Source organism: Oryx dammah, unplaced genomic scaffold, assembly GCF_014754425.2.
Source record: "Oryx dammah isolate SB20612 unplaced genomic scaffold, SCBI_Odam_1.1 HiC_scaffold_29, whole genome shotgun sequence".
NCBI lineage: Eukaryota > Metazoa > Chordata > Mammalia > Artiodactyla > Bovidae > Oryx > Oryx dammah.
In genome coordinates, this window is record NW_024070213.1 from 90,341,524 (window position 1) to 90,357,319 (window position 15,796).

At 51.8% G+C, this 15,796-nt stretch overlaps 1 protein-coding gene across 3 annotated transcripts; it reads right to left on the minus strand.

Annotated features, from left to right (window-relative positions):
* Positions 1–341: 341 nt before the first annotated feature.
* On the minus strand, positions 342–14,756 carry ITGB7 (integrin subunit beta 7). Of its 3 annotated transcripts, XM_040234243.1 has the most exons (16): positions 14,667–14,747; positions 14,168–14,292; positions 8,911–9,114; positions 7,030–7,231; positions 6,775–6,945; positions 5,398–5,639; positions 4,877–5,035; positions 4,532–4,627; positions 4,274–4,363; positions 3,148–3,297; positions 2,671–2,864; positions 2,154–2,377; positions 1,697–1,916; positions 1,373–1,581; positions 889–1,049; positions 342–611 (listed from the first exon to the last, which is right to left on the minus strand). In XM_040234243.1, the coding sequence occupies exons 3-16, from the start codon at positions 9,109–9,111 to the stop codon at positions 531–533; spliced, it is 2,400 nt and encodes a 799-aa protein (XP_040090177.1). In that variant the 5' UTR covers positions 9,112–9,114; positions 14,168–14,292; positions 14,667–14,747; the 3' UTR covers positions 342–530. The 3 variants fall into 3 exon arrangements, with proteins under 3 accessions (XP_040090177.1, XP_040090175.1, XP_040090178.1); XM_040234241.1 differs by lacking the exon at positions 14,168–14,292 and having other exon boundaries at positions 14,667–14,756; XM_040234244.1 differs by lacking the exons at positions 14,168–14,292; positions 14,667–14,747 and adding an exon at positions 14,360–14,640.
* Between the last annotated feature and the right edge of the window lie 1,040 nt (positions 14,757–15,796).

Sequence of the window (15,796 nt, forward strand, 5' to 3'; positions counted from 1 at the left end):
TTTCAGAGGCACAACAAGCAGCAGTAAAAACAGGCTATCAGTTCTGAATAAGGAAAGAAAATAAATGTAGCAGGACAGAATGAGGCTAGACACCAGCCAAGGCAGCGTTTCTCCCAGTGTGGTCTGTCGTGCTCCTTTGTCAGCTTAGCTGAGGGTTCACTCAGCCACCCAGCCCGGTGCTGCTGCTGCTCCCCGTGCAGCCCATGTCATCCTTGCACACTGTTAAGTTTGATAAACTCCCTCACCCTGCCCTCAGGTGGTAGGGGGAGGAATGCACGTGAGCTTTCCTGAGGTCCAGGCTCCACAACATGTCCTGGCCTGAGGTAAAACAAACTGACAGGTGTGCTCTCAGTCAAGACTTTATTGTAGACCTGGGTGGGATAGCCCCCACTCCTTGTGAGGTAGGTAGGGAAGCAAGCTTGCAGCAGGAGGCTGCCCTTTCAATGCCCCTGCCAAGCTGTAGCCTGATCCACCCCACGCCTCAACTCCTGTCCCAGAGAAGAGCCCTGCAGTGATTTTCTCTCCCCACTTCAGAGAAGGGGGCTGTCTGCCTCTTGAAAGCGGGGGTTGACAGTGGTCGTGATGGCGCTTTGGTAGAGGGGATTGTGGTCCTGTGGAAAGAAGTTGCCAGTGATGAGGAAAACTCCCAGGACTCCTCTTTTATCTAGGTCTAAGAGACCAGCCTAGAAACTTCAGCAGGAACCCCAGGAACTGATGGAAATGAGCAGAGGAACGAGGGTAAGCCTGCAGAGGCGGCACAGGTCTGGGGTGTGGGGTGTGTAGAAGGAATGGGGCGGAGTTGGGGATGGTGAAGCAGAAAGCAAAACCCCTATAACCAGGGGAAGCATGGAAAACCCCACCCAGTCGGGGAGGAGGCAGCCTCCTAACCTGCTTCCAGTTGAGATGCTGCCGCTCCTTTTCAAAACGATGGAATTCTCGGCGGTCATAGATCTCCACTGAGAGCCGGTAAGCGAGGACCAGTCCCAGTCCCACCGCCACGATGCCCCCCACGCAGCCCAGCACAATGATTTGGGTGTGGTCTGCTCCCTCTATGGGGAAGAAACAATGGACTTCTGGGGGCCAGGGCCTAGGAATTGATCACCCGTCACCCACAATGTGTCCAGCTCCATCAACCTCCCTAGTCTTGCCTGTCATTGAAAACAAAGGGAACTTCCACAGGATCAGGGTTATCCCAGCACTCAGGGCCTCAGCCAGGTCCACTTGATCCAGCATCTGCACTCTGCTTGCTTCACAGCTCTGCTTCAGTCCCCAGCCTGATTGCCTGGCATCTTCACCTCCAGAGTTCTGGCCCTCTACCCATTAAACTTGCAGGGCTTCATGTGGCATGTCCACAGTATCCCTCCCCACTTACCCTCTGGAGGTCTCACTGTGAGCACAACTCTGCCTCCAGGTTCATCCTCTGCCAGAAAGAAGAAGAGCTGGTTGTCCTGGGTCCTCTCTTTACACCAGCTGTCATCCAGGGTTGCGGTCAATACCAGAGTCATGTTGGTGTGGGCACACGCTGTGCTGCAGTTCATGGCCAGGGGACCAGTCCTAAAGGCTTTGCACTCTGCGCAGTCCCTGTCCAGTGGGTGCCAGTAAGTTACCAGCTGGACAGCTGTCACCCACGGAAAGAGCAGGTGGGCAGGAAGGGCTCAGTGAGCCCAGTTCCCAAGGTCAAGGCCTGAGGGCTCACCTGTGTGTCTCACATGGTGTCTTGCAGCCTGAGCATTGATCACAGACGGCACCGTAATAGCCGTCGTTGCACTGGCAGCGGTTGCAATTGCAGTGTCCGTGCCCATTGCAGAGCCCTCCGTCAGGACTGACGCAGTTGTCCGTGTCGCCACTGCATTCACATGCTCTGCCCGTGCGGTTGGCGTGACAGTGGCACACTCCACATTGGCAACGGCCAAAGCCTGAGGTAGGGACACGTGGAGGGTGAGAACCATCCTCCCCAAAGCCACTGGGCCCCACATGCCATCACGGGCTGCCTAGAGCTGATCTGCTCCTGTGCATCCATTTCCCTCGAGTGTGTCAGACCACCTCCAACCCCTACATCACAGCCTCATTCCTGCCCTTACGAAGTTCCCAGAGCCTCAGGGCCCTTGGGGGGGCCACTCTGACCCCAGCCCTCTCCCCAAGTCTCCAGGTACCTCCACAGAGGATGCCCTCGTGTCGTTCACAGCTGGCATCGTCACACTCGCACAGACGTCCAGAGCTCTGCCCGCTGCAGGTGCAGCGTCCACACTGGCACTGTCCCCTCCCACTGCAAAGGGGCCCTGTGCCATTGGGGGCCCGGCACCCAGACTCCAGATCTGGGGAGGATAGCTCAGCCTCTGAACACTCACAGAGTCGACCCAGGCGGCCGGGGACACAGCTGGGAGGGGAAGGGAAGAGAGGAAAATTTGACCATGTCTTGACCTGCCTTTCCCCAAACCCTCTAAACCTAAGATCTCAAGATAGCTGGAGAGAGTAGAGGCTGAGAGGAGCATGGACTGTAATGGAGTTCTGAGGAGGAGAAGAGCAGGGCGAGTTGCAGTGGAGGGAAGAAGCTTCAGGAGGTGGAAGTGAGGGTGGAGTCTTGGTCTAGAGAGTCGCAGGTGGAGGGATGGAGGATGAGGTGGGAGGAGTACGGGGGAGCCACATGGGTGAAGGGAAGTAGGCTCTCACCTGCACACCCCACACTGGAGGTGCCCCTGGCCATCACTGCAGTGAGGAGCCTGGAGCTGGGCGTCACTGCAGTTACAGTCACACAGTGTGTGCAGCTCCACAGTCAGCTCCTCAGAGAAGCCACGGGCTCGGAACCTCAGCAGATGAGGCTCTGGGAGGCAGCGGGTAGCTTGGAAAGTAACCCAAAAATTCACCTGAGGACAAGGCAGGGGGGATTCATACTAAGATCCTGTGCGCATGCACACACCGCAGACCCATTGGTCATCCAGAACCCTACTTAGGGAATGAAGGGACAGGGTCCTGCCAACACCCATCTCCTAGAACCATTTGAGGAAGCTGCTCATTAAAGTGTCTCAGAAAGGACAGGTGGAGGATACCTCAGGCTTTTTACATTGTTTCCCAGGCCTGTCCCCCTATCCCCTCCTGCCTGCTCAATTTCCAACCCCCGCCCCGCCACCCCACACCCTTCCTTCTCACCGTCTGGTTGATTCGGACATGGTTGCACTGGCCCCAGTCGGCAGCTTCACCCAGTCTCTTCTCAGAATCCCCGCACTGAGATTCATAAGAGATGCGGACCCCCGGAGGGAGAAGAGAGTCGTGTTCGAGGGTCACAGTGGATGACAGGCTCTGGGGAAAGAGCGAGAGAGAGTGACCATGTGAAGGCCGGTTACAGCTCACGCCCTCTCCAGCTGTTCCGCATCCTGCCGGAACCCCGCCCTCAGCCCACCTGGGGCCTCTTCCTGCTCTGCCCAGTCAGGAGGAGTTTCTGCAGGAAGGACCTGGGATGACCTTGAGCGAGAACACAGGGTCCAGAGGTTTCCAACACGGCATCTCAGTGCCGCTGCGGCAAAGACCTGGTGGGGCTCAGGCTAGCCAGCACTGTAAACGTAGTAGCTAGCTTTTTCAAACCTCATGTCTGCAGATTCTTTCAATTGAGTTTGTCCTGGGAAATTTGATATTGTCTCACATTTTTTCACCATGGGTTTAGAACACAGTCTCTTGTTATCAAGAAGCCTACAGTCGAGTTGCGGAGATAAGACCTAACCCCAAGAAACATGAATTTTTATGTTCTGTCTACCTGTAAAATTCTATGGTTCCTGTGAAGAATATCTCTGAATTATTGATAAGCTTATAGTGAAGGCAATCTCCAGATATGACATTCTTTATGTATAGACAAGTGCCAGCCCTTGCATCTATTATCTGTGTGATCTTGGGCAAGTCACTTAGCCTCCTCCCTGCATCTGTATCCCCAAGGATAAAACTAGAATAATAGCTTCCAAGCAAGGAGGGGTTTTAGTGGAGTAAATGAGACATCAAACAGTGTGTACTTGGGATGGTGCTTGGCATGAAATAAAAACTCAATCTATATTAATTCCCTTTCTTGCCCAGAGCAGTGCTTCATGCTCTGTACAAATCAGGCACTTAAGATTTATGAATGAGTGCAAGACTGAGTGACTGAGCTGTTAATGACGGCCACACACACAGACTGTAGGCAGGAGCTGTGGGGTGTGATACCAACAGGTGATTGTCCTCTTGGCTCTGCCATCCTACCTGGGGGTCCCTTTCCATTTTCCCCAGTACCCCCCCCACAACCAGCCCTCACATTATAAGCATCCATGATGAGCTGCACCACATTGCTGGAGTCCTCACTCAGCTCCCCCACTGCAGACTTGGGAATCAGCTTACTCAGCTCCTGCGATGGGGGGAGTTGAGGGAAATGGTGGGTCACAACTCTCAGGAAATAAGCTTGCGGATGGAGGGGGGACTCTGGAAGAAGGGCATATTGGGAGAGGAAAATGGGCCTTTGAGGGAGCTGAGAAAGGCTGGGCATGGGAGGGTTTGGCATTCACACAGCTCTTACCCGGTAGACAGGCAGTGTGGCGCTGGTGACAGCAAAGATGGGCTGAATGTTTGCCGCAGAGAGGGCCTGGGCTACTTGACCCACGGAGGGGTAGTCCTGGAGCAAGGAGTAGGGACAAGGTGAGTACCCCAGGCCCCCTCACAGAATGCAAGGTGCCCTGAAACTCCAGGGTTCCACCAGCTAGAAGGAGGGGAGGGGCTGGGGAGTGGAGGGACATGGAGAGGAGGAGCTGCTGGGGAGGATGGCAGGGTGGCCATCGTAAGGACAGTGAGGCTACAGGGAGAGGTCCTGGGAGGAGAAGAGGTGTGGGTCCCACAGGGAGGGCGGGGAAGGGTAGTGACTCACAAACTCTGGGCTGCGGCTGTAGAGGCCATTGCTGTCCAAGTGGCAGTGCCCGTCACTGGGCATGAAGATGCCGCCCAGCTTGCCATCCCCAGCTGTGTGGAATGTGTCATCTGACGTGAACACCAGCAGACGGGACACATTTCTCCAGCCAATCTGCTTCTGGAGAGGGGTGGGTGGTAGGCTGTGCACCTGAGCATGGAGGGCCTTTGAGCTACCCCCACCAGCTCTCCTAGCCAAGGATTTGGCCAGCCTCATTCTGACTCAGTTTGTCCATCGCCCTGTCTCCAGCTCCTTGCTTCTCCCCGAATAGGGTTGCTGCTAGTGGAGGCCTTGTAAATTAGGAAAGTATGCCTCTTTCTCTAGATATTTCACTCCAATCCACCAGGAAATTGTCAAATGTGCAAACTATAGGGACTATAGTACAAAGGGCACCCCCCTAGAACTGTGCACTGACTAACCACAGGTGCCCTTCTTGGCTCCAACCAGCTCATCCAACTCAAAGACCCTCCCCATCCCCTCACCTGGCAGAGGGCAGCCTGCAGAATGGCATCAAAGCCACCTTCAGGCGAGTCCAGGTTGCCGGACACGTTCTGGCGTCCCACCTCCCGCTCGAAGGCCTTTGCATCCCCAGTGAGGGACAGCACATGGTGAAAACTGAAGGGTGACTGGCAGCTCTCCAGCCGGGAGGGGCAGGGGTGGCGAAGCTTGGAGGGCACTGTGCTCACGAAGGGCAGCACCGTTTTGTCCACGAAGGAGCCAAAGCCTGGGAGGAGTCATGAAGGTAGTGCCAGACATCACTGGATGTGGGGGGGGCCACTGCTGAGGACTCAGGAATAGAGTCCCCAAGAACTCGGGTGGGGTACAGTCACAGAGGAGCTAATGGGAGAGGGTGCTCCTAAAGGGCCAGGGACCCAGGACGCAGCAGGGGCAAAGGGGAGAGTGCACAGGCTCCGGGAAGTGGGGAATGGATATGAGGAGGAGGACATGATGGTGGCAGGGGTGTGGTGGAAGCTAAAGAAGGCTCGAGTGTGCAGTGTAGTAACGGCAGCAGCAGCAGAAGACGACCCAGGGGATGGTGAACAGAGGGATTCGAGCAGAAGGTGTAGCAGGGATGGTGCATTTAGACCTTGGCCAGGAGATGAGGCATCGGGAGTGTCCAGGTGGTACGTCTGATGCTGGGAGCTGTCCGAACACAGTCTCTCCAGATTTGGGGCTTCAGTTACCCTTCCAGTAAAATGAGGGGTCCTACAGGACCGACTCTTAAAGCTCCCCTAGCTCTGAACTAGAAGATGTCTCTGGGGATAGATATCAGGAACCCGTGGCCTGGCCAGGTCTGTTAGAAACCAGGAGAGGCCACGAATGTTCCGACGCTTCATTTCTACGCCCCGGGTAACCGGCTTGCAGGAAAAAAGCGACTCAGGGCAGCCTCTCACCTGAGTCTGCCTGCTCTCTCTCCCCTTGAGAGCACGCTTTCACTTAAATAAACCCTTGCTTTACTTTCTTGTCCTGTGTTTAGTCACTCAGTGGTGTCCAATTCTTTGCGACCCTATAGACTGGAGCCTGCCAGGCTCCTCTGTCCATGGGATTCTCCAGGCAAGAATAACAAGTGGGTCGCCATGCCCTCCTCCAGGGAATCTTCCCAACCCAGGGATCGAACCCAGGTGTTCCTAATTGCAGGTGGATTCTTTTTGTCTGAGCCACCACGGAAGCCCAGGACTACTGGAGTGGGTAGCCTATCCCTTCTCCAGGGAATCTTCTCGATTACTTTATTGGAGTGTGGGGGGTGGGCAGGAGAGGGCAGGTGAGGCCCTTGTGTGTCCTAGGCATTGGCAGAGGCTGGGGTGCGACTGGTTAGAGGCAGAGGGCAGGCAGGAGCGGCCCGGCTCCGCGGGGCTTACCGATGCGCACGGAGTCAGTGACCTCCTGCAACCGCACCAGCAGCGCATGCCCGAGCTGTCGCACGCGCTCCAGGTCGTCCTTCATGGAGTAGCTCAGGTCCATAAGGTAGTACAGGTCCACGGGGTATCCCTCCGCTCGAAGGAAGCGGACCCGGAGCTGCTGGGGCTCCCCTGCGGGTGGAGGTGGTGGGGAGGTCAGCGGGGCGCGGTAGAATCCCAGCCCCCGGCCTGACTGCCCACCACCCCCTAACTCACCTGGCCGCAGGGTGACCCGGACCCGCTGCGGCGCCAGCTGGGTAGCCCCCTCGCCGCGGGTGCCCTGGCTGAGCGGGTCGTCCTGCAGCACCTCCTGCCGGCCGCGGGGCTCCTCCAGCTCCCCCGGATGGCAGCCCCGGGCCAGCAGCTCTTCTCGCCGAGCACAGCGCCGCGCCTCCGCCTCCCCGGACGCCGTGAAGTTCTGCGCGGTAAGGGGAGGCCCGTGTGGAACCCTGATCCCCGAAACCCTCAGCCCGGCTCCCAGAACCACCCTGCCATCCTGGCCACTTCCAAGCCCTCCTCTGTCAGGCAACTCCCTGAGCCCTGCACCCACCCCCAATTCTCTCCCCTCCCTTCCTTCCACAGCTACCCTCCTTGTCCAGAGCCCACTTCCTACAGCATCCCCCTTCTCCTACCCTTACCTCGACACCCCCTTTCCGCCAGATACCTACCTCTCACCTCCCCCAGCAGGACAGAGATCTTAGGGACCTCACTACTATTAAAAAAGGAAGAACTTGTCTTCCTAGTCCAACCCCCCCTGCAAACTCAGGCCAAAATGGGAAGGGGGTCAGATTAAGACAGTTCCTGGGAAGGGAAATGATAGGGACAGAAGAGAATACCCGCTTCCCCTCAGTGTGTCTGGTACCCCGGGACTGGCTGGGGAGCCACAGGGGAAGGAAATGGTTAGAGCAGCTTCTCAGCTGGCCCAGGTGCCAGCCAGGCTCTGGTCTGGGGACTGGAGGAGACTGACACGTACCCAGCTGGCCCAAGAGCCCCTGCCTGGCTCCTCTGGCCTGGCATCTCTGCTCGCTGCCTCCCGCTGACTCTGTCTTCCCCTTCCAGGCCTCCCCGATTCACTATGTGCCTTTCTCCTGGACCCCCCAGCTCTGGAGCTGTCTTCCCATGAGTGTGCCCGCATTTCTTATCTCATCTAACTCCCCATTTCCTGTGAGACAGTTCTGCCCCATCCCCCCAGCTCAGGCACCCCTTGTGCTCTGCGACACCAGAGCCCTGTCTCTTTAAGGCATGAACAAAGAACAGCTTTGTTTGACCAGCCAGGGAGACACCCTCTCCCCCACCCCCCACATCCTTCTTGCCACTTAGGTAGTTCAAGCCTTTGCCCCAAAGCCCATAGGCTTCCAGCTCCTTCCAGCCTACCCTCCCAGTCATAGGCTGCTGCGTACCCAGGAACACACCTCTACCTCCAACCCAGATCCAGAAACCCAATCACACACTTTTTGCAGTGGACTGACCCCCAACATGATAGTATGTGGAGTTGGGGCCTTAGAGAATAAATTAAGGTTAGATGAGGTCATGCAAGTAGAGCCCTCATGATCTATTGATTAGATCCCTATAAGAAGAAACACCAGAGAGCTTGTCTGCAGCCCCTCGGCAAGCCAGGAAGAGAGCTCTCACTAGGAACTGAATCAGCTACCACCTTGATCTGGGATTTCACATCCTCAATCAATTTGTTTGTGAAATAAATTCCTGTCACTTAAGCCCCCCCAGTCTATGGTATTTTGACAGCCCCAAGCTGACAAATACACTTTCTCATGGATATACCCACAAAAGATCCCTCTCACTATACACAAACAAGAGTTCAGTAAGAACATGCTTCCTCAAAGTTTAAGGTCACAAGTCTTCTCCATATATACACAGATACACGGATGCAGACAAACATGTATGCAGAGGACTCTTGCATGCATGTGTGTGCCCACACATATACGATCATAGATAGACAGAAGTCATATGTGCACAGACTCAGTCATATACAGGACTAGAGCGTACCCAGAAAGCCACACATATACCCACACAATCATACTTGTATATCCAGGTTGCACACACACACACACAGTTCAGAGGTCACAGGTCCATCTTTACCAGTTGCTTGCACCAGGCACAGCTCGGGTGTGAGAGGATGCACTTTTGACAGGAGGGAGCTGGCTGGCAGGACCCTGGCAGGGACAGATTGTGATCCCTCCACTCTGTGGCCTCCTGTGGGGATGAGCTCTTGGCGTCCAACTCACTTTCACCTCTGCTCAGGGCCAGCAGGAAAACAAGGACCATTGACAAAGCCACCATGGTCTGTAATAGGATATAAAGGGGGTCACGTGGGTCCTCAGGAAGGGCCCCCAAACTCTTGGTCCTCTAAACTTAGCCTGTGGTTGTCCCTCTCAAAACTCTTCCCCAACTCTTTATCTCCCCCCATAGTTTCACTTCCCCCTGTGGATTCAGCAGTTTCTTCAAAATGGCAGGAAAGGGCACGTCCCAGGCTGGGGTAGGAGCCTTGGAAAAGACCTGTCCCTCCCGTGTGCAGACTTTATGAGGCCAGAGTGGGCAAAATGGCCTAAGCAAGAGTCTGGAGAGGGGACATGGGTGCAGGAAGGTCTGCACACAGGGCTCTTCACCAGTTCCAAGCTATAGTGGAAAGAGAACAGAACAGAGAGGAAATGGACCAGGTCTGATCCAGTCTCAGTCACTCACTGGCTGGTGTCAAGTCAAACTTTCTCTCTGAGCCTTAGTTTCCATAACTTAAAGTAAGTGAGCTGAAAAAAAAATAATCTGACATTCCTTGTAGCTTTCATAACCATGGATTCTAAAGGAAGAGGGCCAGGGGCTCTAAATCAGGGACGGTGGGAAGTCAGGGATTAGGAATGAGAGGAAAGAATGCTGGAGCAGATGAGGGAGTATGCGAAAAAGGCAGGGAAATCAGCTGTAATTGACCAACATGACAGCAAGAGGAATCACAATTAGACCTTAAGAAGAGCTGTCTAAAAGTCTGAGATAATGAAGAAAAGAAGGCCAGAGTTGGTAAATTTTTCTCTTTATTGTACATTGCACAAAGGGGATCTAGAGTTTTGGAGAAAGAGCTTGAAGTCAGGGTAATTCCTGGAATGACCTGTATGGAAGACCAGGCAAATTTGAGAATTTTAAAAACTTATTAATTGGGACTTCCCAGGTAGTCCAGTGGTTAAGAATCCGCCTTCCAATGCAGGGGATGCAAGTTTGATCCCTGATTGGAGAACTAAGATCCCACATGCCCCAAGGTCACAAGACCCACATGCTGCAACTAGAGAGGCCCCTGTGCATCGCAAGTAGAGAAACACCTACTTGCCGCAACAAAGAAGAGCCTGCGCACCGCAATGAAAACCTAGCACTGCCGCGAAACAAAACAGTAACTTACTAAAATTTGAATAGGCAATTCAGTATCACACTTCAAAAATCAAAAAGTTCATCCCAATGGCCATTTTTATAGAAATGCAAAAGCTGATCCTAACATTCATATAGCATTGCACGAATAGCCAAAACAATCTTGAAAAAGAACAAAATTGGAAGACTCACACTTCTCACTTTCAAAACTTACTACAAAGCTGCTGTATTCAAGACAGTGTGGTACTGGCATGCGTGCATGCATGCTCAGTAGCTTTAGTCGTGTCCAACTCTTTGCGACTTTATGGACTATAGCCCACCAGGCTCCTCTGTCCATGGGATTCTCTAGGCAAGAACACTGGAGTATGTTGTCATGCCCTTCTCCAGGGGATCTTCCAACACAGGATCAAACTCCTGTATCTCCTGCACTGCAGGCATATTCTTTACCCACTGAACCACCTGAGAAGCCCATAGTACCAGCATAAGGACAGGCAAAGAGATCAATGGAATAGAATTGAGAGTTCAGAAATATACAAATCTAGACTTGCCTGTTGATACGCTGGTTAAGAATCTGGCTCGGGACACAAGTTCGATCCCTGATCTAGGACGATTCCACGTGCCACGGGACAACTAAGCCCGTGTGCTTGAGCTCTAGAGCCCACAGGCTGCAACCACCAAGCCAGTGTGCTGCAACTCCTGAAGCCCCTGTACCTAAAGCCTGTGCCTGCAACAAGAGAAGCCACCCCAATAAGAAGGCCATGCACTGCAACAGAGTAGCCCCTGCTCAAAGCAACTAGAGAGAGCCCTTGCAAAGCAAGGAAGACCCAACACAGCCAAAAGCATTAAATAAATAAAGAAATATACAAGTCCATCCCTTTATGGCCAATTGATTTTCAACAAAGATGCCAAACCATTCAATACAGAAAGAAGTCTTCAGCAAAAGGTGCTAGACTGACTGGATATCCACATTTAAAAGAATAAAGTTGGACTTCTACCTCACAACATACACAAAAATTAACTGAAAATGGACCAAAGACCTAAGTATAAGTTGATAAACTATAAACTCCTAGAAAAAAATATAGGGGTAAATCTTCACAATTTGGGACTTGACAATGGATTCTTAGCTGTGACATCAAAAGCACAAGCAACAAAAGGAGCTAGATAAACTGAACTTCAAAATTTTAAACTTTTGTGCTTTAAAGGACATTATCAAGAAAGTGAAGAGACAGACCACAGGATGGGAGAAAATATTTGCAAATCACCTATCTGTCAAGTATCCAGAATATATAAAGAACTCTTACACCTCACCAAGAAAGAGAAAAACAACCTACTTTTAAAATAAGCAAGGGACTTAGATGTTTCTTTAAAGAGGATTGATAAGAGTGACTAGCAACAGATTAAAAAATGCTCAACATGATTAGCCTTCAGGGAAATGCAAATCAAAACCACAGTGAGATACCACTTCACACCCACTAAGATGGCTAGACTTAAAAAAAAAAAAAAGAAAACAAGCGTAGATGAGAATGCAGAGAAGATGGAACCTTCATATATTGCTGGTGGGAATGTAAAATGGTAAAGCAACTGTGGAAAACAGTTTGGTGATTCTTTATGAAGTTAAAGCACAGAATCACCCTGGCACTTGACAATTCTACCCCTAAGGATATCCCTAAAAGAACTGAAAACAGATGTTTAAGCAAACACAGACTTGTGCAGGACTCTTCATTGCAGTACCATTTACAATAGCTGAAAGGCAGAAACAACCCACCTGATGAATGCCCACCAGAAATGCCTACCTGATGAATGGGTAAAATATGGCATACCATACAATGAAATTTTAATTGGCCATAAAAAAGAATGAAGTATTGATACATGCTACAACATGGATGAACCTTGAAAACACGATGTTCAGTGAAAAAAACTAGTCACGGACAAGTACACATTATACACCTCCATTTATATGAACTAGCCCAACTAGGGAGAAGGCAATGGCACCCCACTCCAGCACTCTTGCCTGGAGAATCCCATGGACGGAGGAGCCTGGTAAGCTGCAGTCCATGGGGTCGCTAAGAGTCAGACACGACTGAGTGACTTCCCTTTCACTTTTCACTTTCATGCATTGGAGAAGGCAATGGCAACCCACTCCAGTGTTCTTGCCTGGAGAATCCCAGGGACGGCAGAGCCTGGTGGGCTGCCGTCTATGGGGTCACACAGAGTCAGACACGACTGAAGTGACTTAGCAGCAGCAGCAGCAGCCCAACTAGACAACTCCATAGAGACAGAAAGTGGCTTAGTGATTGCTGACAGTTGGGGAGGAGGGGAGGATGAGAAGTGACTGCTTAATGGGCACTTTCCTTGTGGAGTGAAGAGAAAGTTCTGGAACTAGATAACAATGATGGTTACACAGCATTGTGAATGTACCTAATGCCACTGAATTATACACTTAAAATGGTTTAAATGATCGATTTGATGTGTATTTTAGCACAACGTTAAAAATCAAAGTTAAGATCATGAGAAGTGTCCTCTCCTATTCCCAATCCACCCCAGTTTCCACACTTACACCAAGCAAATAACCATCATTTATTAGCATTTTTTGTTTCTTGTCATCTTTCAAGAGATTTTTAGTGTATATACAAACTAACATGAACATATATATAGTCTTCAAGTGATAGAATCAAATGATGGAATTCCGCAAATGCTAGAATACTTTGCACCCAGTTTTGCATCTTCCTCAGTTTCACTTTTCTTGCAGTTCCCACTACCCAAGAAATAAAGAATTCCCTTGTTCTGTAGATTTCCATTGCACGGATATGTCATGTTGTATTTAATCTTTGTGATGAGAATTTATGTTGTTTCTAATTGTTCACTATTATAAACAATACTGCAGTGAAAATTCCTGGATTTATCACTTCACAGGTGTGTATGTTGTATTAAATAGGATAAACCCTGGAAGAGGATTTGTAGGGCTAATAAATAGGAATCATTTGTAATACTGGTGAGCAGTGCGGGCCTAACCGACGTGACCTCCTGAAGGGCTGCAACAGTTCCCACAACCATCAGCGGTGCATTTGAAATGTCAGCTCACTCTTTCAGGAAGCATCAACATCCTTCTCAGCCTGAGCTGAGACTCAGTACCAGACACTCGACATGGGGTGTGGGGAAGGGGTGGGGTGTCAAGCCGCTGACCGCCCCCGTCCTGCTCCCCACCACCTGTGACTTCAGGCGTAGTATATATATATTTAACAGAGCCTCCACCCTCTGCGAGGGAGACCAGCCCAGGGCTCATCCTCCACTTAACCTCAGGCTTGCTGGCTCGGCTCGCCTGTGGTTGCCCAGGCTGGGGATGCTACAGCACGAACAGCGTTTTGACTCATCTCTCACAGGTGGGGCTCTGGGCCACACTGGTTCCCCAGGAGTTGCTCATCTCCCCTAAATGGGGCCCTAGACATGTCCCCAAACCCCCTTCCCCTCTCCTTGGGATGCAGGACTTGCCACCAATTGTATCTTAATCTGTCTTTCCCTTTCTCTCCCCTTCCTATTCAGAAATCTGATTACACCTCTAGTCTGCTTTTCTCTTCTCCACTTCTTTACAGTTCTTCATTTTACTTCCATTCCTCCTCTAATCCTAAACATAGAATGGAGAAATCTATTTCTACCCCGTTTTTTCACAGATGGAAACCTGAATCCCAGAAGTGGTGAGTGACTTGCCCAGGGTCCCCAGCGAACTTGAGCAGAGGCAGGGACTGAAGCCGACCAGGGCTCTCACTTTGCATGCTGCTTTGCCCCCTCCAACCCAGGCCCCATCTTCATGGAAAGTTTCACCTTTTCTGCACCAGTCCCCATAGGCTCTACCTAATCCCCTTTCTCTTTCCTTGGGGTCTTCTTTGATCTTCCCTTCGCTCCCTCTGGGTTGTCCGTTTTCCCGGACTTAATTCTGACTCCAATACCCTATTGCTCCCGCAGCAGCTGAGAAAGAGGGCATCCTCCCTACCCATCCAGGACTCCCAAGTCAGGAGGAAACTCTGCTGCCCACTCAGCGTCACCAGGAGGAGATAGAACTGAGCTACTGAGCCACTGTCGTCCAAGGAGTGTGGGATCTGCCCAAGGGGAGGAGGCCTGAGGGGAGCACAAAGCATTAGGCAGCAGGCGTAGCGGCTGGGGAGTAATATAGGGAGAACCTTACCTTGTATTAGTCCTTGACACATAGCTGTAAAGCAAATGATGGGCTCATACATCCCCACCCTCCTTTTCTTGTCTTCAGTCCCACTCTTGGGAAACCAACCCGAGAGATGGGTGGGGGGAGGGAGGGTTTGTGAGGGGAAAGGAACAGGAGATCTTGGGAATGCAGATATTTCAGAGCCCTTCTCAAGACTCAGCTGAACCCTGGGTGTCTTCAGGCCAAGGCCCTCTTCCCAGGAGGCTGCGTGCAACCAGGTGGGGCCTGGGTGGGTAGCGAGAGGAGGCAGAAGGGCTGGTGCCCTGGTACTCACAGGTGCGTGCTTGCGTGCGGAGCAGCCCTTCCTCCGGCAGCAGCAGCAGCCTTTGTGTACTGATCTGGGAGGCTGCAGAGGAGGAAGTGACACACCCCGGGGTGGGGGAGACTTGGGGTGGTGGGGGTGACTGATCTAGGAGACGACGGAGCAGATAAGGGTGAAAACGGGTCAAGGGAGTTGGTGACACAGGGATCTGGAAGAAGGAAGCTCATCTACTGGATACCTATTGTGCGCTGGATATATCATCATAATGTTATAATTCATTCTCACAAGAACCTCATGACATAGGTGTGAAACTTCCCCCAGCCCCCTAATTTTACAGACGTAGAGGCTTAGAAGTACAAGGTAAAGAATTTTGCCCGAGATCACAGAGTTAGCCAACTAACTGGTCTGGATTTAAATCCAGGTCCGCCTGCCTCCCAAATTGATGATCTCTCTACTTCCTCATATAGGAACATGACGGGAAGGAAGAAATATGGAGGCAGTAAGTACTGTAGCAGGGGGAAGTTAATGACTATTGTTCTTTCTGAAAACCTGGCACCCACTGTCTTAGAGTGGGTGCTTAACTACATTGACTCTGGAGCCAAACTGCCCAAGTTCAGATCCCTGGCTCTGTCATTTACCAGTAATGGGGCCCCCAGCTACTGACTTACCCTTCCTGTGGCTGCTTCATCTGTCAAGTGAAACTTATATGATTGCTGTGAGACTGAAATGAGATTATTTGTAGCATTGTTTAGTGGAGAATGTGGCACTTACCAGGGGCTGGATAAGAGTGAGAATTGATGGGTGAGAAGTAATAGCAATGGAAGAAGGAAAAATTCAAGATCCAGATGCTGGAAAGTTGGGAGACACTGGCACAAGGCCAGGCTCAAAGGATGAGGTTGGGAGTCCAAGGAGTCAAACAGTGGTGGAGCCTGGGATGGGGGTGGCAGAAGTGAACTGGGCAAAAATGAGCACCCGCATGGCAGCTGGAGTCGGGCAAGGACGAGGCTGCCGGGAAAAGAGGTCGAGGCCCGCAGTTGACCACAGGCAGTTTTAAGAAGGAACTGCACGTGATGTCCATTCACAGGTCTGTCTCCTCTACTGTGCAGGGACCACAGAGCCCATCTCCTGGCAGGGTGTTCAGT